General features: G+C 41.8%; 1 protein-coding gene across 1 annotated transcript; it reads right to left on the bottom strand.

Annotated features, from left to right (window-relative positions):
* Positions 1-2,520: 2,520 nt before the first annotated feature.
* Positions 2,521-20,900, bottom strand: NKA (NFKB activating protein). Its single transcript, XM_011718537.3, has 9 exons — positions 20,358-20,900; positions 16,015-16,095; positions 13,880-13,950; positions 13,553-13,693; positions 11,748-11,811; positions 9,479-9,588; positions 9,306-9,381; positions 7,394-7,543; positions 2,521-2,865 (listed from the first exon to the last, which is right to left on the bottom strand). The coding sequence occupies exons 1-9, from the start codon at positions 20,741-20,743 to the stop codon at positions 2,691-2,693; spliced, it is 1,254 nt and encodes a 417-aa protein (XP_011716839.1). The 5' UTR covers positions 20,744-20,900; the 3' UTR covers positions 2,521-2,690.
* Between the last annotated feature and the right edge of the window lie 2,538 nt (positions 20,901-23,438).

Genomic DNA, 23,438 nt, shown 5'->3' with positions numbered 1-23,438 from the left:
CCTGGGCAACAAGGTGAAACCCCGTCTCTACTAAATATACAAAAATTAGCTAGGCATGGTGGTGCACACTGGTAGTGCCAGCTGCTCAGGAGGCTGAGGTGGAAGATTGCTTGAGCCCAGGAGGCAGAGGTTGCAGTGAGCTGAGATTGCACCACTGAACTCTAGCCTGGGTGACAGAGGGAGACCCTGTCTCAAAAATAATAATAAAAAACTTTTGCTCTATACTTTGAAATATGACTGCCTTATTTAAACACTTGAAAAACAACCACTTAAAAATATAAGGCAAGAGGGCATTTTACAATAGTATAATCAGAATGTCCTTATCACCCAGGTAATTTAAATTTATCACAGGCATGTAATAATAATGCAGATCAAACAACCTTAACAAAAACAACCAGGCACGGTTGCTCACACCTGTAATCCTAGCATTTCGGGAGGCTGAGGCGGGCAGATGACTTGAGGTCAGGAGTTCGAGACCAGCCTGGCCAAGATGGCGAAACCCCATCTCTATTGAAAATACAAAAATAAGCTAGGTGGGGTGGTGAGTGCCTGTAATCCCAGCTACTCGGGAGGCTGAGGTGGGAGGATCACTTGAACCCAGGAGGCTGAGGTTACAGTGAACCAAGATCGCACCACTGGGCTCCAGCCTGAGTGACAGAGTGAGGCTCTATCTCAAAAAACAAAAAACAGAAAACAAAACCAACTTTAACGAAAACAGCCAAAACTTTCAGGGTTCCCTCCCCCATTCACTCTTCTGACCTAAACAAAATTGAACAAAATAAACGAAGGAACAATATCATGATATCAGAGTCCCACAATTTTCCATTTCTCCCCAACTTAAAAATAAACAGAAAGGTTTAACAGTGTATAAAATGAAATCTACTTAGTATATGAAAGACAGTTAAAAATATTTAATATCATTTTAGTTTCTCTTATGAAACAATTAAACTAAAATACTGACTCATTATATTTTTCCTTATCAGAACTCCTATTCTTTTGGATGTCATCCTATCCTCAAGCTCATATCAGCTCAGATTGAAATAAAGTACTTACATGGGCATAAAGAGTAGACTTCTTAAAACTTTATATTTGAAAGAACCATTTTTAAGTAACTTATTAAGAATTTAGGCCAGACGCGGTGGCTAACGCCTGTAATCCCAACACTTTGGGAGGCCGAGGCGGGCAGATCACCTGAGGTTGGGAGTTCTAGACCAGCCTGACCAACATGGAGAAACCCCATCTCTACTAAAAATACGAAATTAGCTGGGCATGGTGGCGCATACCTGTAATCCCAGCTACTCAGGAGGCTGAGGCAGGAGAATTGTTCGCACCCAGGAGGTGGAGGTTGTGGTGAGCCGAAATCGCCCCATTGCACTCCAGCCTGGGCAACAAGAGCGAAACTCCATCTCATAAAAGAAACAATTTAAAATATCTAATGTTCGTATTTTCAATTCAACAAATCTGTGGGTTAGTTTGCTTTTTGGTTTGTTTGTTGGTTTTAGAGTGGAGGCAGGGACTTAAATCAAAACCCATTATTTCCAGGGCAGATCATATATTATAGTACACAAATCAGTTTTCAAATTCTAGATTTGCTTTTCGCAGCAATGCCTTCATTTTGTTAACAAAAGTGGCCTCCTATATGTTTCTATCAAGTCCATTTGTGACACATTCAACACAGAGGAGTGATAATTTCCTAAAAGTTCAGTTGGGTAGAGGTGGGGGTGGGGCAGGCACCACATAAGAGCTAATAGTAGCACTGTCTCATGGTGTGAGATTGAAGTTTCTCATCTCACTAACACTTTTTTTCATGCCACCTCTTCCAATACAGTAGGATTTTAATCATAATTTGGATTTTTTTTTTTTTTTTTGAGACAGAGTTTCACCCTTCTTGCTCAGGCTGGAGTGCAATGGCACAATCTTGGCTCACTGCAACCTCCGCCTCCTGGATTCAAGCAATTCTCCTGCCTCAGCCTCCCAAGTAGCTGGGATTACAGGTGCCCACCACCATGCCCGACTAAATTTTGTATTTTTTGGTAGGGACAGGGTTTCACCATGTTGGCCAGGCTGGTCTCGACTCCTGACCTCAGGTGATCCACCCACTTTGGCCTCCCAAAGTGCTGGGGTTACAGGCGTGAGCCACCGTGACCGGCATTTTTTTTTTTTTTTTTTTTTTTTGAGACAGAGTCTTGCTCTGTTGCCCAGGCTGCAGTGTAGTGGCACAATCTCGGCTCACTGCAACCTCCACCTCCTAGGTTCAAGTGATTCTCCTGCCTCATCCTCTTGAGTAGCTGGGACTACAGGTGTGCGCCACTACTCCTGGCTGATTTTGTATTTTTAGTAGGGACAGGGTTTCACCATGTTGGCCAGGCTGGTCTCGAACTCCTGTCCTCAAGTGATCCCCCTGCCTTGGCCTCCCAAAGTGCTGGGATTACAGGCGTGAGCCACCATGCCCAGCCCATAATTTGAATTTTTAAACCAGAAAGTTATTATGGTCAATCCAAAATAACCCAAAGAACTTGCTGAAGTTATATCAATAAGTAGCTTTTTATTGAAGGACTGAAAGAATTAAATAGAAGGCACAGTAGCACTGTAAAGCTTTCTCAGAACATAATAATCTTTTTCTATGTATGTGTGGAACCCAGACTTTCTTTTTTGTTGTTAAAAATGTCTTCTGGACAATCAGAAAATCCTTATTTGTCATCCTTCCCTTTGGTCTTTCTGTAAACCATTTCCCGAAAACTGGCCAGAATCTTGTTCTCTCTCTTTCGTCTCTCTTCTTGGTTAAAGGATGCAAGGGCTCTCTTCTCATCAGCACTATAGATCTGGTTCTCTTTTCGCAGTCGCACAGCCTCCATTCGGCGATGCCTGGAGAGAATTTTATTTTTGGCTTAATTTCTCAGTAATTATTTTCATAGTACATCCTCATTAATCTTTTCTTACCCAGAGTGGTCTATTTAACAGCTGACAAATAAAAACTGTTTTTGAAATGGGTTAAGTTTCCAAAAGATAATTTATTAATATTTTAGCTGCCTGACACATCCTTTTTGTTTTGTTTTGTTTTGTTTTGAGACGGAGTCCTGCTCTGTCGCCCAGGCTGGAGTGCAGTGGTGCAATCTCGACTCACTGCAACTTCCACCTCCCTGGCTCAAGCAATTCCCCTATCTCAGCCTCCTGAGTAGCTGGGATTACAGGTCCGGCTAATTTTTGTATTTTTAGTAGAGACGGGGTTTCACCATGTTGGCTAGGATGATCTCGAACTCCTGAACTCAAGTAATCCACCTGTGTCAGCCTCCCAAAGTGCTGAGATTACAGGCGTGAGCCATCGTGCCTGGCCCTGATATGTCTTTGATTCATTTCCACTATTCAAATAATGATCTCTGATATCCTGTCAACATAGTACATGTTATCCTTTTTTTTTTCTTTTTTTTGAGATGTAGTCTGGCTCTGTCACCCAGGCTGGAGTGCAGTGGCGCAATCTTGGTTCACTGCGACCTCTGCCTCCCAGGCTCAAGTGATTCCCCTGCCTCAGCCTCCCGAGTAGCCAGGACTACAGGTGTGTGCCACCACGCCTGACTAATTTTTCTATTTTTAGTAGAGATGGGGTTTCGCCATGTTGGCCAGGCTGGTTTCGAACTCCTGACCTCAGGTGATCCACCCGCCTTGGCTCCCAAAGTGCTGGGATTACAGATGTGAGCCACTGTGCCCGGCCACTATCATTAATTTCAAATAGTAAGGGTATACGTCTAATTTGTTTCCAGTAAAACAACCAGAAATGGGCAAATTATTAAACTTCCTAGGTGATATATCCATTTGCCTTTGTGGAATTGATAGCAGGACAGATAAAACATTTAACTAGTCATTAATCAGATGGAACTTCCTTCAAGGTTCTACTTTACCATACAACCAAAAGAACCAGGTCTAGGCTGGGCACGGTGGCTCACGCCTGTAATCCCAGCACTTTGGGAGGCTGAGGCGGGCAGATCACTTGAGGTCAGGAGTTCAAGACCAGCCTGGCCAACGTGGTGAAACCTCGTTTCTACTAAAAATACAAAAATTAGTTGGCTGTGGTGGCGGGTGCCTGTAATCCCAGCTACTTGGGAGGCTGAGGCAGGAGAATCATTTGAAACCCAGGAGGCGGAAGTTGCAGTGAGCTGAGATCGCGCCACTGCACTCCAGCCTGGGGGACAAGAGTGAAACTAGGTCAAAAAAGAAAAAAAAAAAAAAGAAAAAACCAAGTCTAAATCTATAATTGAAGAGCAGTTTTTGTCAGTGGATTTAACTTCTGAGTCTCCCTCTGTCACTCAGGCTGGGAGTGCAGTGGCATCATCTCGGCTTATTGCAACCTCTGCCTCCCAGGTTCAACCGATTCTCCTGCCTCAGCCTCCTGAGTAGCTGGGATTACAGGCACCCGCTACCACGTCCAGCTCCTTTTTATATTTTTAGTAGAGACAGGGTTTCACCATGTTGGCCAGGCTGGTCTTGAACTCCTGGCCTCAAGTGAATCGTCTGCCTCGGCCTCCCAAAGTGCTGGGATTACAGGTGTGAGCCACCGTGCCTGGCTGCTGCACTGTTTTTTATATTTGGTAATACAGGGTCCTACTTTCATCTTTTTTCATATGAAAAACCATTTCTTTCCTATTTCATGTACTGAATGGTTCTTTCTTTCCCCATTGATCCGACATGCTATCTCTTTCATACACTGAAGTTCCAAACATGTATCTTTGGGCTCTGAATTTTATTTTTATTTTTATTTTTTGAGATAGTGTTTTGCTCTTGTTGCCCAGGCTGGAGTACAATGGCGAGGTGTCAGCTCACTACAACCTCTGCCTCATGGGTTCAAGTGATTCTCCTGCCTCAGCCTCCCAAGTAGCTGGGACTACAGGCACCCGCCACCACACCCAGCTAATTTTTGTATTTTTAGTAGAGACGAGGTTTCACCACGTTGGCCAGGCTGGTCTTGAAATCCTGACCTCAGGTGATCCACCCGCCGCAGCTTCCCAAAGTGCTGGGATTACAGGCGTGAGCCACTGCGCCCAGCCTGAATTTTATTCCATTGAACAATTCAGTTGTTCTCCCATGCTTTCTAAAGTGCTGTGAGCTTCATAATAAATCCTCCTATCTTGTAGGGGAAATCTTACCTTCCTGCTCTTCTTTTTCAGGAGTGACTTGGCTATTCTTGTCCTTTTAGTCTAACATATAAATTTTAGAACTGGCTTATTAAGTTTCATGAAAAACTGTGTTGTGATTTTGATTGGGACTGTATTCAATATAAAGATCAATTTGGGAAGAACTGACAACTTTACAATATTGATTTCCTATCCATGAACCTGGTATCTCTCCAGTTATTTAAGTTTTCTTTAATCTTACCTTCTTGCTCTTCTTCAGAAGTGACCTGGCTATTCTTGTCCTTTTAGTGTAATATATACATTTTAGAACCAGCTGAATAAGTCTCATGAAAAACTATGTTGTGATTTTGATTGGAACTGTTGAATATACACATTCTTAAAGTCTTACATTTTTCTCCATAGAACCTGGGGCATCTTTTGTTAAGATTTATTCTTAAGTCCTTCATATTCTGACACTGTTATAAACTTTCTAGGTTTCTGCTGTTGGTAAATAGAAATGAAATTCATTTTTATTGGAACTGTATTGAATATACAATCTCTTAATAATGTTTTATAGTTTTCCTCACAGAGTGTTGGGCATCTTTTGTTAAGATTTATTCTGAAGTCCTTCATATTCTCTGATACTATTACAAATGTTGTTTTCTTCTTATTTAGTTACATTTTCTAGTTATCTGTTGCTGGTAAATAGAAATGCAATGGATTTTTGTGTATTAACCTTATATCCAACCATTTGTTAAACACTCCTCTTATTTATAATTTATCTGGAGATTCTTTGGGATTTTCTATGTAAACAATCAAATCATTCACAATGTCATTCACAAAAAAATGACATTTTATTTTTTGAGATGGAGTTTCACTCTTGTCACCCAGGCTGGAGTGCAATGGCATGATCTTGGCTCACTGCAACTGCCTCCTGGATTCAAGTGATTCTCCTGCCTCAGCCTCCTGAGTAGCTGGGACTACAGGCGTCCGCCACCATGCCCAGCTAATTTTTGTATTTTTGGTAAAGACGGGGTTTCACCATGTTGGCCAGGCTGGTCTTGAATTCCTGAACTCAGGTGATCCACCCAACTATGCCTCCCAAAGTGCTGGGATTACAGGCGTGAGCCACCGCACCTGGATAAAAAATGACATTGTTATATTGTCCTTTCCAATCCTTATTATATTATTATTATTATTATTGTTTTTTCAGGCTGAGTCTTGCTCTCCAGGCTGGCATGCAGTGGTGTGATCTTGGTTCATTGCCTTCTGGGTTCAAGCGATTCTCCTGCTTCAGCCTCTTGAGCAGCTGGGATTACAGCTGCGTACCACCACGTCTGGCTAATTTTTGTGTTTTTAGTAGAGATGGGTTTCACCATGTTGCCCAGGCTAGTCTTGAACTCCTGGGCTCAAGTGATCTGCCTGCCTTGGCCTCCCAAAGTGCTGGGATTACAGGCATGAGCCACTGTGCCCGGCCTTCCTTTCCAATCCTTGTGTTTCTAATTTCTTTTTCTTGCCTTACTGCATGGGTCCTCCAATGTAATACTTCAAATATTGGTCTCAGAATTACAAGATTCTGGAGGTGCTTCAGGGTTTCTGCAAATATTTGCCTTCAATATCATTTAAAAATAGTTATCTACTTTAAAAAGTTTATCAAGTTTTAAAGAATCCAAAATTCAATTTGATCTAAATACTCCTGCCCTATTAGCTCATTCTCCTGGTTCTTCCTGGAACTTTTCCCTTTCCTAATTTTATATTTGTTTCCCCATGCTGAATCCAGTGTCTTTTTAAAATTTATATATTTATTCATTTATTTATTAGCCAGGACATGTTCTCAGCTGACCAATGTCTTTTATCATCTTTTTCTGTTATTCAGTCTCAGAAATCTGGGCCCATAAAGAACTGGAGACAAACTTGTAACCAGGAAACACTGTCTTGCGAAAATATTTCCCTAATTGCCACATTCCTCACGGGACAGTGATAAATAGCTGAATTTAACTATATCCTCCAGTGGATAAAATATCTGTATCCAAATACCAACTAGGAAAGGACATTAGAAAGACTGATTCTTTGAAGTCAGAGATATAGCTGAGTTTGAGGCTGAGTTGCATATATACTTGGAATTGCAGAAAACCATGTTATACTAACAAAACTAATATCAAACCAATATTTATACTCTACTTTTAATAAGAAACAGTCACTTAATGAGAATCAATTACGAAAATATAATTCTGGTAGTAAAAAAGAAGACCTAGTCATGGAAACTGAGCTTAATGCCAATAACATACCTGCTACCACTCATTACATAACCTGAGCATTCAAATGATGCAATTTCTTCACTTGTCAAGCCAATTTCACCTCTTCGTGGGATACGTTTTCCAGCTTTTACATATTCAGCCATAGCTGCGCCTTCACCAGGTAACAGAGCATGGCCATAGCTACAAAGTAATTCAGAATTCAGAAAACGTCCATTAAATCATCTTAATATTAAAAACTCATAATCTAAAGAGAGCACCAAAAAACCCCACATTTTCTCTCAGACAAGAGTAGGAGTAACAATGCTCAGCAGTAGTGCGCTAGGAAGCTCAATGTGAATTGCTTTATCCTAATTAGTGTATTAAATATTGCATTGCACTATGACCTATACAACTAACCCAGAAATGCAGAAATATTTTGAAAAAAAGAACTGATGTGAGTATAGATTCACAGTTTACAATTATGGATTAATTTATCCCTACAGGTATTGTCATTACTGGTTCTGGCTCCAGCTGATTCCCTTTCCCTTTTTCCCTTAAAAAATCCAAAGTATGCCAGGCACAGTGTCTCATGCCTATAATCCGAGCACTTTGGGAGGCCGAGGCGGGCGGATCACCTGAGGTCAGGAGCTCGAGACCAGCCTGGCCAACATGGCGAAACCCCGTCTCTACTAAAAATACAAAATTAGCCGGGCATGGTGGTGCATGCTTGTAGTCCCAGCTACTCAGGAGGCTGAGGCAGGAGAATCACTTGAACCCAGGAGGTGGAGGTTGCAGTGAGCCGAGATCGTGTCACTGCACTCCAGCCTGGGTGACAGAGCGAGACTTTGTCTCAAAAAAAAAAAAAAAAAAAAAAAAATCCAAAGTAGGCTGAGTGTAGTGACTGATGCCTGTAATCTCAGCATTTTGGGAGGCTGAAGCAGGCAGATCACTTGAGGTCAGGAGTTCGAGACTATCCTGGCCAACATGGTGAAACCCCATCTCTACTAAAAATACAAAAATTAGCCTGGGCGTGGTGGCAGGCGCCTGTAACCCTGGCTACTTGGGAGGCTGAGGCAGGAGAATCACTTGAACCTGGGAGGCGGAGGTTGCAGTGAGCGAAGATCATGCCACTGCACTCCAGTCTGGGCAACAGAGTGAAACTCAGTCACGCCACTGTGCTTCAGCCTGGGAGACAGAGTGAGACACCATCTCAAAAAAACAAAACAAAACAAACAAACAAAAAATTCTAGGCCAGGTGTGGTGGCTCACGCCTGTAATCCCAGCACTTTGGGAGGCTGAGGCAGGTGGATCATGAGGTCAGGAATTTGAAACCAGCCTGACCAACATGGTAAAACCTCGTCTCTACTGAAAATACAAAAAAATTAGCCGGGTGTGGTGGCGCATGCCTGTAATCCCAGTTGCTCAGGAGGCTGAGGCAGGAGAATCGCTTGAACCTGGGAGGCAGGGGTTACAGCGAGACAAGATCACGCCACTAAACTCCAGCCTGGGCGACAGAGTGAGACTCCGTCTCAAAAAAAGAAAAAAAAAATTCTGCTGGTAAAAAAAAAAATAAGAGAAAAAAAGGAATAAAAAATTCTGTGAGGATCAAAGAGAAATAGAAATCACACCTACTTGTGGAGGGGAAGTATTGGGAATCAGCATATGCATCTCCTTTTGAAAAGTGCTTCGAAGGATAGTAAGGATTTTAACAGGAAGAAACTGGGGATAAGGAAGAGAACAAAGGGCAGGGAAAAGAAGGGAAGGCATACTGGATGAAGAAATAAGCTGAACACTGCATAAAAGTTGCAAAGTACACATTAAGCATAGGGAATATTTAGTATGTCAAGCTCAGCCAGAACCCGAAGTAGATATAAGGGAACAGAGTCAGATAAGCTTGGCAAGGTAAGTTAGGCCCAGACTTTTTGGAAGGTACTTTAGATATTATAAACACACTGCTACTTACTTCAAAGGTTTATCATCTTGAGAGGTAAGTGTTTTTGGAGCCTCTGGGCCAATTAAATCTGAGGGTTCTTCAGCCTCTGCATGAAAGATATTAAGAAACACATTCACATTCTGACTAATTGGTTACTTAAATGTTTCATCTGTTCTGAGTTAAAGTCTATCAGAAGAACCTACTTGTTCGATCCTTCCAGGGATTTTCCAGAAACTCTTCTTGGGATTCTTTAGAGCTTGAATCACTGGACTCTTTTCTGCTCTTCTTAGACTTCTTTTTCTTATATTTCTTCCTATAGGGATTATAATTTGATGCAAATTCACTTAATCTTCCTATGTTAGAGGGCATCTTAATTTTTCTTTTTCTTTCTAAATTTTGAACTGGTAACTATATATCTTAATTTTTCAAGGCAAAGAAAGGTGACAATAAAATGATCTGAGTTCCCAGAGTATTCAAATTTGCAAGATAATTTTACTTAAAAAAATCTGCTTCTAACTTATCCTTGGAAACATAGCAAGACCTCGTCTCTATTAAAAAAAAAAAAAAAAAAAGTAGCTGGGTGTGATGGCACACACACCTGTAGTCTAAGCTATTCAGGAGGCTGAGGAGGGAGGATCACTTGAGCCCAGGAGTTCAAGGCTGCAATGAGCTATGATTAGCCACTGCATTCCAGCCTGGGCAACAGAGCGAGACATTGTCTCTAAACAATTTTAAAAAAAACTATTCTTATTTAACCAAATCATCTTTTGCTATAAAAATTATCACTAAAGGAGGCTGGGTGTAGTGTTTCACCCCTGTAATCCCAGCACATTGGGAGGCTGAGGCGGGTAGGTCACTTGAGCCCAGGGGTTAGAAACTAGCCCTGGGCAACATGACAAAACTGTGTCCCTACAAAAAATATAAAAATTAGCCAGGTGTGGTGGCACACGTCTGTAGTCCCAGGTATGGGGAAGGTGGGGTCAGAGGTGGGAGGATGGCTTGATCCTGGAAGGTTGAGGTTATAGTGAGCTGTGATCGTGCCACTGCACTCCAGCCTGGGTGACAGGGTGAGACACGGTCTCAAAAAAAAAAAAAAAAAAAATTCACTAAAGGGAATAATGAAATACAGTTCTGATGTTGTAGAAAGACAACAGAAATAAAACAGCCTAAAAAGTTCCAACAATTTGAACATTATGAACAATTTTATGTGTAATGGATTAAAATGTCAAATATGTTTAAATCCTTGGGTTCATAAAACTTTTAAAAAATTCAATTCATTATTTGAAAAGTAATAAAACAAAAACAATCAAGCAATTATCCTGCTCTTACTATATAACTATATTTCAGGGTATCTAAATAGTTGATGAGGGTAAGTTTCTCTTAAAGAATTATTTGCCTAATAAACGAAGGATAAAGCTAGGATTACTATCATCATTTTACAACCCCTAATGAAATAATTGATCGGGATAATGACCATCAATGGTTGTTAATATGATAAAAAGAGACAACCAGACATTATTTGCCTACTGACAGTACACAGCACCACCTATGAAGTATTCTTGCCCCAAACTCAAATCTGAACCTTGTCAGGCCTCTAGACCTATCAATCTATTAGAAATACAGAGGACAGAACATGCCAAAAAAACCATAAGAATACAGTCATTACAATTTAGGGACATTATTTGGATCCTGATTGGAATAAACTACAGAAAAAACGGCTGAGAATTGAGGAATTATTATTAAATGTTTTAGGCACAATAGTAGCATTCTGGTTATGGGTTGTTTTTTTTTTTTTTTAAATATAGAGACAGGGTCTAGCTATGTTGCCCAGGCTGGTCTTGAATTCCTGGGCTCAAGCGATACTCCTGCCTGGCCTCCCAAAGTGCAGGGATTACAGATATGTGCCACTGTGTCTGGCCAGTTTTTTGCTTTGTTTTGTTTTGTTTTAAAGAATGCCTATCTTTTAGAGAAAGGTACTGAATTGCTTATGGATGGAATGATATCTGAGATTGGTTCCAAAATAAATGATGGATGGCAGATACTGACCATGAGTTGATAATTATTTAGACTGCATGACAGGTGCAGGAGGCATCATTATACTATTTTATGTAATTTTATATACATTTGAAATTTTCTGGCCGGGTGTGGTGGCTCACACCTGTAATCCCAGCACTTTGGGAGGCCAAAGTGGGAGGATCACTTGAGGTCAGGAGTTTGAAACCAGCCTGGCCAACATGGTGAAATCCCATCTCTACTGAAAAACACAAAAATTAGCCGGGCATGGTGGTGGGTGCCTACAATCCCAGCTACTCGGGAGGTTGAGACATGAGAATCGCTTGAACCTGGGAGGCAGAGGTTGCAGTGAGCCGAGATCGAACCACTGCACTCCAGCCTAAGCAACAGAGTGAGACTCTGTCTCCAAAAAAAAAAAAAAGAAAAGAAATTTTCCATAATAAAACTTAAAAAACTGACGATCTGTGTTTCTTCTTCTTTTCCTTTTTCTTGGCTTTCTTTGCTCTCCTTTTGTTATCTTCATCTGCAAATTAAAGCACATTACAATTAAGAAAAAATTTAACTCTAAAATTGTAGTACTTTTGAGTAGGTAACTACCCTACTGCTGTCCCATTTATTGTTACAAAGAAATTACCTCATTGAAACATTTATTGCTATTTGTCAGGAACTGTAGGAGGTACTGTGAACATAGAAATTAAAGTCACTAGGTATTTGGTGATATAGGGTATTATTATTAATTTTATTGTGTGAGATAGTGTGGTGGCTAAGTAGGAAAATGCCTCTTTGTACGGGACACATACAGAAATATTTAGGGTGAAAGTGTGAGAATATTTGTAATTAACTTTGACTATCTCAGTGAAAAGCCCGTATTTGAAGCAAATATGTAAAAATACTAACAACTGCCAAATCTAGGTGATAAGTATATGGTATTAATTATACTATTCTCTTCGCTTTTCTGAATATTTAAATATTTTCATAATAAAAAGGGAAAGAAAACTATGTGTGTGTTGGAGGAGGGGAGAGAGAATACTTTCCCGGAGCTCAGTCTAATGGAGGAGACAGGTAAAGAGATCAATACAATCTGGAGTGATAGAAGGAAGCTTGGGGAACCTGGACACACAGAGGAGTCTCAAAATCAGACTGATTTGGGGAGGGTGGCTGAGGAATGGTTGATAAGGAAAGGTGACTCTTAAAGTAGTTCTTTGATTACAAAAGTAACGCATGCCCATTGGTGCAATGAGTAAACCAAGCTGGATGGAGGGAGAGACTGACATTGTAGGCAGAGGGCCTCTCTACCAAGTAACAATTAAGAGAAAGAACACGGAATACTGAGGAGACAGAAAGTAGTTTTCAGATTACAGAGGATGCTGCAAGAGAGTGTAACAGGGTATGTGTGATTAGAGAGAAGTGAGTCAGGGTCTGAACTTCACCCTGAAGGCTATGGAGTGCTATTGAAGGATTTTAAGTAGGTATTTCGTGATATAGGGTATTATTATTAATTTTATTGTATGAGATAGTGTTGTAGTTAGGTGTAAAAAAATGCCTCTTTTTAAGGGATGCATACAGAAATATTTGAAAGTTCTGTCTGCCAGCATTGAGGAAGAGAAGTGACAGGGAGGGCCAGGAAACTTGGGCGATATCAGAGGACGGTGAATCTTTGTGTAATGTGTTAACCTCAGAGGAATCACCTTCTGGTCAATCATCAGACAGGAGAGAGTACAAAAAAGAGACTTTTTGTGATGCACTACCGCAGATAGGGTGCCTTCCACAAATAGGCAGCCAGCATGAAGTAGGCACTTTATGGCATACCTTTTTGAAAACTGTACAGAGGTGCTCACTGGGCACGAGAATTAAACAAAAAAGCCCTTCCACTGGGCTGATGCAGCCCTGTAAGGCTTACTTTGGTACAGCCCAACCCCCTGACTTGGTCTGGTGCCATGTGCCTTGTAAAACTTTGCACAACCAATCCCAATATGGAGTCAGATTGCTTAGGTTTGAATCCAAACTGTGTGACCTTAGGGATAGTACTTGTAACCTGCTCTGTCTCCTTTTCTTCATCTATAAGATGTACCCTACAGTTATTGTATGGATTAAATGGCAATAATGAATATAAAGTGCTTATTGGGGTACCTGGCACAAGGTTAGCAAGTGTTCAAAAAATCTTCAGTATTATTATTGTTTCTAGGAACCTTCTTCTAAAATAAGTTTTAAGAAGTAAAACTAGTTTTGAAGCAAGGCTTACAGAATGCTCTTGGCTTTCTTACCACTGGAGTCTGTTTCAGAATCAGAGTCACTGTCGCTATCTTCAGAATACTTCTTATGTTTTCTTTTCGATGATTTTTTCTTTCTCCTTTTCTTGGACCTTTCTTTTGAATGGCTAGACTTCTTCTTCTTCTTTTTTTCTTCTAAGAAAATACAAATAAAAAAGTTATATTCTAAAAAAGTATTTCTGAACATCAAAAGAAACAGACGATGGGCAATTTGAGTAAAAGCAAAGTCTAATGTTCAACTATTTACAAACTGATTTTTTAAAATTTCTCAATAAAATAGCTCTGTATTTAAAAAATACCTTTTTTTTTTTTTTTTAATACCTTCTGAAGTGGAAGCTGAAGTAGTGCTTTTCTTTGGCTCTTCATCCTCCACTGGTGTATGTTCATCAGAACTGAATTTAAATAAAATGGTTATAAGAATTAGGAAAGTGACGAGATATGGACCATGGAGCATAAAAATATGAACTCCAAATTTTTCAATAACAGCATTGATTGTCCAAGAACCATTAAAAGCAAGCGTTGGAGATCCTAAGGCAGAACTTGGGAATCAAAAAAAACAAAACAACAACAAAGCAAGCACTGAATTACTTTCATAAACGTGCAGTTCAAGGGTCTACCATCTTTGTAAAAATAAAATAACTTATCATCTGCATAACACTTTAGAGTTTACAGAGTGCTATTTAAACAAAGCAGCATGGAGGATTTATATTTTCATAAGAAACTACAGGGAAAAAGTAGAGAAACAGGAACCATAGGAAAGATTAAAGAAACAGGATATAAGAAGGCTGAAGAAAGACTTTATAATTTTATTTTAATCATGTAAAAGACAAATGGTAAAGCAGTAACTGTTCTGTCTCCTCAGAACAAAAACCTAACAAACTACAGTCTAAAGAGATTTTGTTCTGTTGCAGAGAATTCTGAAAATGAGTACTATTTAAATTCTACAATAGTTTAGAAAAGGAGTTTCCACATCATATAATATTTTCCTCTGAAGATTACACTTGGAGTAATTTAAATATCGTCTAGAAAATTATTTTGGCTAGGCGTGGTGGCCCCCGCCTGTAATCCCAGCACTTTGGGAAGCCGAGGTGGGCGGATCATGAGGTCTGGAGTTCAAGACCAGCCTGACCAACATGGTGAAACCCCATCTCTACTAAAAATACAAAAATCAGCCGGGCATGGTGGCGCGCACCTGTAATCCCAGGTACTCGGGAAGCTGAGGCAGGAGGATCACTTGAACCTGGGAGGCGGAGGTTGTGGTGAGCCGAGCCGAGATCGCACCACTGCACTCCAGCCTGGGTGACAGAGTGAGACTGTGTCTCAAAAAAAAAAAAGAAAGAAAGAAAACTATTTTTAGGGTTCCTTCCAACTGTAATTCAATGCATTCAGGTTCAAGCATTTTCTTTTTTTTTTCCCTCTTAAATAGAGATGGGGTCTCGTTATTTGCCCAGGCTGGTCTTGAACTCCTGGGCTCAAGGAATCCACCTGCCTTGGCCTCCCAAAGTGCCGTGATTACAGATGTGAGCCACTGCACCTGGCCTCTTCAAGCATTTTCTAAAGGTATCTGTAAGAAAAAGTTTCAGATAATAATGCTTTATTATTCAGTCACAAATTACAGGTTTACCTGTCAAACACACATTGTCTCAACTCATCCTAAAGTTGGCACAGAAATAGAGAGGGAAGAAGAAACATATGAGTAGCATCAAAGAGAAAAGAAATAAGCAAAAAGAAAAAGCATTAAGCCTGCAGACAGTATTGGATATAGGAATATTAACCAAACAAAACCATACTGGTATATTCATTTTAAAAAATCTCTTTGCAGGCCGGGTGCAGTGGCTCACGCACTTTGGGAGGCCGAGGCAAGCGGATCACGAGGTCAGGAGTTTGAGACCAGCCTGGCCAACATGGCGAAACCACCGTCTCTACTAAAAACACAAAAATTAGCCGGGTGTGGTGGCAGGCGCCTGTAATCCCAGCTATTCAGGAGGCTGAGGCAGGAGAATCACTTGAACCCAGGAGGCAGAGGTTGCAGTGAGCTGAGACTGCACCATTTCACTCCAGTCTGGGTGACAGAGCAAGACTCCATTTCAAAAACACAAAAACAAAAACAAAAACAAAAAACTCTTTGTAATGCTAATATCTGGCATGCAATCTGCCACTGAGTTAGTTAAGAAAAAATAATTCAAAATAATGTGTATTATTTAACAATGAACCCTTCTATTAATAGAAAATTTATACTTCACGAATTATTTTAGATTATGCTAAAATCTACTAGCAACATGTTTTAATCTTTAGATATGTTCTATGTTTTTAAAACGTAAGGGGTAGATGAATATAAATCACAAGAAAGAAAAATGTGAGATATATTTAAAGTTCTTCACTTAAACATTTTGATAATAGATTCAGGATTTAAACACATATTATAACATTTAAAAATATATTTTTTAACCACTTACTCTGGTTCAGGATTCTTTGGAGAAAGTCCCCATACTTCAGGAGCTCCCAGTTCTCCAATTCTCTCTCTCTCACTTAATCTCCTAGCAGATAAAGATATGTAAATTATAACTCAATGGCTGAGTTGTTTCCTAAATATATAATCAAATTCAATAGGAGTCTAGTTAAGCCTTTTTTCCCCTTGTATTTTAAACATGAATAAAAACTTGGTTTAAATGTAAACTCATCACTTAAGTCTGATGTTCTGATGATACTATCAAATGGTACAGACTATAGAAATGATGGCCTGGGAGACTGTCAAGTGCATCCATTCTGCTGAATGCATGACACAGCTCTTAATTGCTCATTTCATCATCTGTAATATGTGACAGAAACAGTTTCACATTTGTAAGTAACTTCATTTGTTTACAGATTTATGAAAGGTGAAGAGAAGTCTCTTTTGATTTGGTCCAACCTTCAGTTTTCAGAAACCGAGGAATTAATGAAGAAAATAAAAATGATGCATTAGACGTAGAAAACAACTGAAGTTCTGAAAATGAAAGAAAAGTTTTTATTTTATTTTATTATTTATTTATTTTTTTAGACGGAGTCTTGCTCTGTTGCCCAGGCTGGAGTGCAGTGGCACGATCTTGGCTCACTGCAACCTCCACCTCCTGGGTTCAATTCAATCAGGTGATCCACCTCAGGTGCTGGGATTACAGGTGTGAGCCACCACACCCAGCCTGAAAGAAAAGTGTTTTATTTTTTGTAGAGATGAGGTCTTGTGGCCCGGCACAGTGGCACATGCCTGTAATCCCAGCACTTTGGGAGGCTGAGGTGGGCGGATCGCTTGAGATTAGGAGTTCAAGACCAGCCTGGCCAACATGGTGAAACCCCGTCTCTACTAAAAATAGAAAAATTAGCCAGTTGTGGTGGCGCATGCCTATAATCCCTGCTACTAGGGAGACTGAGGCAGGAGAATCGCTTAAACCCAGGAGGCGGAAGTTTCAGTGAGCCAAGATCGCGCCACTGCACTCTAACCTGGAAGACAGCGAGACTCTGTCTCAAAAAAAAAAAAAGAAAAAGAGGTCTTGCTTTGTTGCCCAGGTTGATCTTGAACTCCTGGCCTCAAGCAATCCTCTTGCCTCAGCCTCCCAAAGTGTTGGGATCAGAGGCATGAGCCACTGCACCTAGTCAAAAAGTTTCATTTAACAAAAAATGTACTGGGGGCTGGGCGTGGTGGCTCATGCCTGTAAACCCAACACTTTGGGAGGCCGAGGCAGGTGGATCACTTGAGGTCAGGAGTTCAAGACCAGCCTGGCCAACATGGTAAAACCCTGTCTCTACTAAAAATACAAAAATTAGCTGGATGCGGTGGCGTGCGCCTGTAGTTCCAGCTATTCAGAAGGCTGAGGCTGGAGAATCCCTTGAACGCCGGAGATGGAGGTTGCAGTGAGCCAAGGTCACGCCACTGCACGTGATAGCCTGGGTGATAGAGCGAGACTCTTATCTTGAAATAAAAATCCAAAAAAACACACAAAAAAACTATACTCAATGAGATACAAGGTTTGTTCCCTCTCTGTTTTCCTTTTAGTTCCTTTTTGGAAAAGGACTGCATTTTGTATCTATTCTTTGAAGGATAATTTATTTCTAAAATTTGTTTCTTCCTTTGTTTTATGCCTGTGGTTTCTTGTTCTAATTTTTGTTATTCCTCATAAACTAAAAAAACAAAACAAAACAAAGACTAAGGCTCATTCTCTCAAAGTTTAGCTGCTTGTGACTCCATTTGTTTTTAAAAATCCTTACAAAATAAATATAATTGGAATGAGTGTTTGAATAAATTGTTTTTGCTTCCTTAACCAGGGGAAAAGGTATTATAACCATGCAGAGTCAGACTGAGAGTGTTTCTCACCTGAAGTAACAGACAATTTAGAAGGTAACATACTTATAGCCGTACTTGGAATTTATGAATTATGGGGGGAAGAATGCCTACCAAACTGTAAACAGTAGGAAGTCCTGTTGTCACCTGGTTTCATCTGTAATGTTAAGATAAATTATTGGCTGGGCCCAGCACTTTGGGAGGCTGAGGTGGGTAGATCACCTGAGGTCAGGAGTTCGAGACCAGCCTGGCCAACATGGCGAAACCCCGTCTCTACTAAAAACACAAAAATTAGCTGGGTGTGGTGGTGCATGCCTATAATCCCAGCTATTCAGGAGATTGAGGCAGAAGAATCACTTGAACCCAGGAGGCAGAGGCTGCAGTGAGCCGAGATTACGCCACTGCATTCCAGCCTGGGAGACAGAGCGAGACTCCATCTCAAAAAAAAAAAAAAAAGATAAATTATTTTCTAAATGTACATATGCAAGTTTCATCCAGGCAGTTCTGACATCTTTTGGTGAGGATTCTCCAAGAAGAAACCATTTACTTTTTGACTGACATAGCCTGTGGGTATGTTTCTGAAAAATTTAACTTGGAGAGATGGGTCTCTAACCTAACTCAGGACTGTTTTTACTCCTATGCAAGAAACATTAATAACACTTATGGAATACTTACTATGTTCCAGGCACTTAATTATTAAAATCCCAAAATCCGTAGTACTTATTTTATCCCCTTTTTAATGATGAAGAAATGGAACCCAGAGAGGTTAAGTAACTTGACCAAGGTCACACAGCTATTAAGTGGCAAATAAGGGCTTCATACTCAGTTTGATTCTGGAGTTTGTCCTTTTCCTTTCTTCCTTTACTTCTCTTTGGTTTTTTTTTTTTTTTGCTTGTTTTTTTTTTTTTTTGTTTTTGAGACAGGATCTCCCTCTGTCACCGAAGCTGGAGTGCAGTGGTGAGATCATGGCTCACTGAAGCCTTGACCTCTCCAGCTAAAGTGATCCTCCCACTTCAGCATCCCCAGTACCTGATATTACAAGCACATGCCACCTTGCCCAGTTAATTTTTAAAACACTTTTTGTAGAGACAGGGTACCCTTTATTGCCCAGGCTGGTCTTGAACTCCTGGATTCAAGTGATCCTCATGCCTTGGCCTCCTAAAGTGTTGGGATTACAGGCATGAGCCTCTGTGCCCGGCCAAAAATGCATAGTTTTAAGGAGAAAGGAAAAGGCTCATAATTATTGTTGTGTAAGTCTTAATATCTTACGTTTATTGTTAAATTATGTGTCAGGCACTGTCCTAAGTTATTTACGTGCACTTATATGTTTAAAAGATGAGAAACTTAGAAATATTACAGGAATTGAGAGGTAGGTTAAAGTTCCAACAGCTGGGAGATGTCTTGATTCTTTTTCTTTCGGCAGTGGGAGGTAATAAACTATAGTGATGAAAAGGACAGGTTCAGCGGGGCATGTGGGGCATACCTGTGATCCCAGCACTTTGGGAGGCCAAAGTGGGAGGATCACTTGAGACCAGGAGTTCGATACCAGCCTGGGCAACATGGTGAAACCGTCTCTACCAAAAAATATAAAAATAAGCCGGGTGTGGTGGTGCGCACCTATAGTGCCAGCTATGAGGAAGGCAGAGGGGGGAGGATCACTTGAGCCCAAGAAAGTGGAGGCTGCAGTGAGCCAAGACTGCACCACTGCACTCCAGCCTGGGCGACAGGGCTAGACCCTGCCTCTAAAACAAAACAAAACAATCCCCAAGCTATGCATTTTTCTACTCCAATACTCACTTTCATTACAGATCGTCTCATTCTGGCGTCATTTTTCGACGTCAAGACTGAGACCACTTAACAAGACCTTCCTCAAGTTGGGGTCATCTATAGCTTATCAGATCACTTTTCCTACATGCATCTAATTGTCTTGTCTGAGGGGAAGGTTTATTTCCTCTCCAACTTAAACCCTTGATTTCATCCCTTCCTAATTCCCCACAAAACATTTCTACATACATATCCTGTTATCTCAGACCTGTGAGTTTCTTCATTCAACAAGCAATGGTTGAGCGCCTATAAAGTATTAGGCACTTAGAATTCTGTGATCAGAATTCTCCTCCGTTCACTGGCTCCTCCTTTCCATGAGCTCAGTCTAGTGGTGAATACAAATATATTCACGAATGATAATGACACCACCAGGTAAATGCTACAATTCTGGTAGGTATGAGGCTCTCGGCAATATTCGCTAACAAGACAGGAGGTAGAAGGGGGTAGCGGGAGACCAGGGCACTATATGAAGGGGCCTGAGGGTAAGGGAAAATGAAAAGGACGAATAAAGGGTTGTCGTGGGTGGATTAAAGAAAGGGATGAAAATGGGCGCAAGGCAAGCAGAGTGAGCGAAATGCGAATGGTCAGAAGCGGAATGAATGATAGATCGGACTCTAAAGGCACGTAGGCTCGTACAAGAGAAAGTGCGGCCGTCTCACTCACTTCTGCCGCAGGCTCTCCTCCCTCTCCTTGTCGAGGAGGCTAGGCCAAGGCTTGTCGCTCCCGTAGGGGCGCGAGTAGCTGCCATAATAGACTGACGAGGAGGCAGAAGCGAAGGGGATGCCCCGGGGTGCAGAGGGCCGCTCTCGAGAACGCGACCGGGAGCGTGAGCGGTAGGACTGGTTTCGGGAGCCTTGGCTGAGGCCACCCAACTGATGGCTGAGTCCATTCCGGTCCCCGGACCGAGAGCAAGAGCGCGAGCGAGAGCGGCGGCCCCGCGGAGAGCGGGCAGATTTGCTGGGCTTCGGACTCTTGGACGAACTGCGACGTCTTCCCCCCGAGCCCGAGGCCTCCCTATCCGGGGTGCGCGAGCCGGACACCGGAGCCATTGCTACTGGGGGGCCCCAGCAGCAGTGGGAGAAGGTGGCGCTCTCGCGAGCCTAGGAAGATAATCTGTTGCCTTGGTTCCCGGGACCTGCCGCTGCGGAACAGCCCAAATCTGAGGAAACCTTGGAAACAGTTCTGGGTACGTTTGCAAAACCCTTCCCCGGATCTAGGCGGTCGTCGCCGACAGGAAGCGATGTGTGTATCAATATAAATAAGCCGGTGGAGCAACTAGATTGCATACATCCTTCCAGTTCCGAGTGAGGTTCCTCAAGTCTAAGCAAGAGACCAAGTCCTTTCTCAGCCTTGAATTTGAAACACTTGAAGGGAAGTATATATTTCACTGAATATATATTTCAAACACAATATACCGTATACATTTCACTGAGTGGCCGTATGAACAACACAGTTAATTCTGCTTGTGTTTCATGTGCTTTCTGTATGCATTCGTATGTAAATGTGTGTGTGTGTGTATGTCATGTATGAAAGTATGAATGTATATTTTCTTCTTCTTTCCAATCCCAAGCAAATAAGGAGGGTTTTTTGCGACTGGGGATGAGCTATGATGTCTAAGCCCCATATTGCCGTGTTAGCTTAGAGGGCGCAAATTTTGTTAATGGCTCGCGCCTGATAAACTCCAATTAAGTTTCCCGCCTAGAGAAAAACTGTATACTTATCCCCTAGCCACCCGTCTTCACCAACGTGCCCCAGCAAAAGGAGTTTTTTTTTTTTTTTTTTTCTTGAGACTGGAACTCACTCTGCTCACTCTGTCGCCCAGGATGGAGTACAGTGGCAAGATCTCGTCTCCCTGAAACCTCTGCCTCCCGGGCTCAAGCGATCCTCCCACCTCCGCCTCCTGAGTCGCTGGGACTACAGGCGCGTACGACACCAAGTCTGGCTAATTTTTTTTTTTTTTTTTTTGAGGGGGATTGGGGAGAGACAGGGTTTCATCTTGTTGCCCAGGCTGGTCTCGAACTCTTGGGCTCAAGTGATCCGCCAGCCTCGGCCTCCCAAAGTGCTGGGATTATAGGCGTGAGCCACCGCGTCTGGCCTGTATTTTTTTTTTCTCCAAAAAGTGTCATTTTGTTTTTTATTTTTATTTTTTATTTTTGAGACGGGCTCACTCTGTCACCCAGGCTGGAGTGCAGTGGCATATCTCGGCTCACTGCAACCTGTGCCTCCCAGGTTCAAGTGATTCTCCTGTCTCAGTCTCCTGAGTACCTGGGATTACAGACATGTGCCATCACGTGCAGCTAACTTTTTATTATTTTTAAAAGTGTACAAATCTATAGGATACATGTGAAATTTTGTTACAGGTATATAATGTGTAGTGATGATGTCAGGGTATTTAAGGTGTCCATTATCTGAGCACAATACATTTTTGTTATGTGTACTCTTGGCCTGGTGTGGTGGCTCACGTCTGTAATCCCAGCACTTTGGGAGGCAGAGGCGGGTGGATCACTTGAGGTCAGGAGTTCGAGACCAGCCTGGCCAACATGGTGAAACCCCGTCTCTACTAAAAATACAAAATTTAGCTGGGCCTGGTGGCACGTGCCTGTAATCCCAGCTGCTAGGGTGGCTGAGGCACCAGAATCGCTTGAACCCAGGAGGCTGAGGTTGCAGTGAGTTGAGAGCTGAGACTGCACCACTGCACTCCAGTCTGGGCAACAGAGTGAGACTGTTTCAAAAAAAAAAAAAAAAAATGTACTCTCACTCTACCCTGCTATCAATATCAGACACTGAATTTGGGACTGGGCATGGTGACTTATGCCTGTAACTCCAGAACTTTGGGAGGCCGAGGTGGGCAGATCCCTTGAGCCCAGGAGTTGGAGACCAGCCTGGGAAATATAGGGATACCCTGTCTCTACAAAAAATTTAAAAATTTGCTGAGTGTGGTGGTGCATGTGAGCTACTCAGGAGACTGAGGTGGGAGGAACACTTACTTGAGCCTGGAAAATCGAGGTTGCAGAGAGCTGTGATTGATCCACTGCACTCCATGGGCGATAGAGCGAGACACGGTCTTAAAACAACAACAAAAACCATTGAATTTATTTCTTCTATCTTACTGTATGTTTGTACCCTTTAACCAATTTCTCTTCATCCTTCTGCTTCCTCCCACATACCCTACCCAGCCTCTGTTATCTATCCAGCAAAAGGAATTTGTAATCCCTTCTTTGTCCAGCTCCTTAAACTAGTCTCATTGTATGCCAGCCCAGCAATGTAGAGTTAAGGATCAATATTTCTATTCTTTTTCTTTTCTTTTCTTTTTTTTAGATGGAGTCTCGCTCTGTAACCAGGCCGGAGTGCAGTGGCGCGACCTTGGCTCACTGCAACCTCTGCCTCTTGGGTTCAAGCTATTCTCCTGCCTGAGCCTCCTAAGTAGCTGGGATTACAGGCACGTGCCACAATGCCCAGCTAATTTTTGTAGTTTTAGTAGAGACAGGGTTTCACCATGTTGGCTAGGGTGGTCTTGATCACTTGACCTTGTGATCTGCCTGCCTTAGCCTCTCAAAGTGCTGGGATTACAGGCGTGAGCCACCATGCCCAGCTTTTCTATTCATTTTATACTGTTTTTCTTTTCTTTTTTCTTTTGTGAAACAGGGTCTAGCTCCCTCACCCAGACTGGAGTGCAGTGGTGCGATCTCGGCTCACTGCAACCTCCGCCTCCCTAGTTCCAGGGATCCTCCCACCTCAGCCTCC

Source organism: Macaca nemestrina, chromosome X, assembly GCF_043159975.1.
Source record: "Macaca nemestrina isolate mMacNem1 chromosome X, mMacNem.hap1, whole genome shotgun sequence".
NCBI lineage: Eukaryota > Metazoa > Chordata > Mammalia > Primates > Cercopithecidae > Macaca > Macaca nemestrina.
Note: the sequence above shows the minus strand (reverse complement) of the source record. Positions and strands in the feature narration are given on the sequence as shown.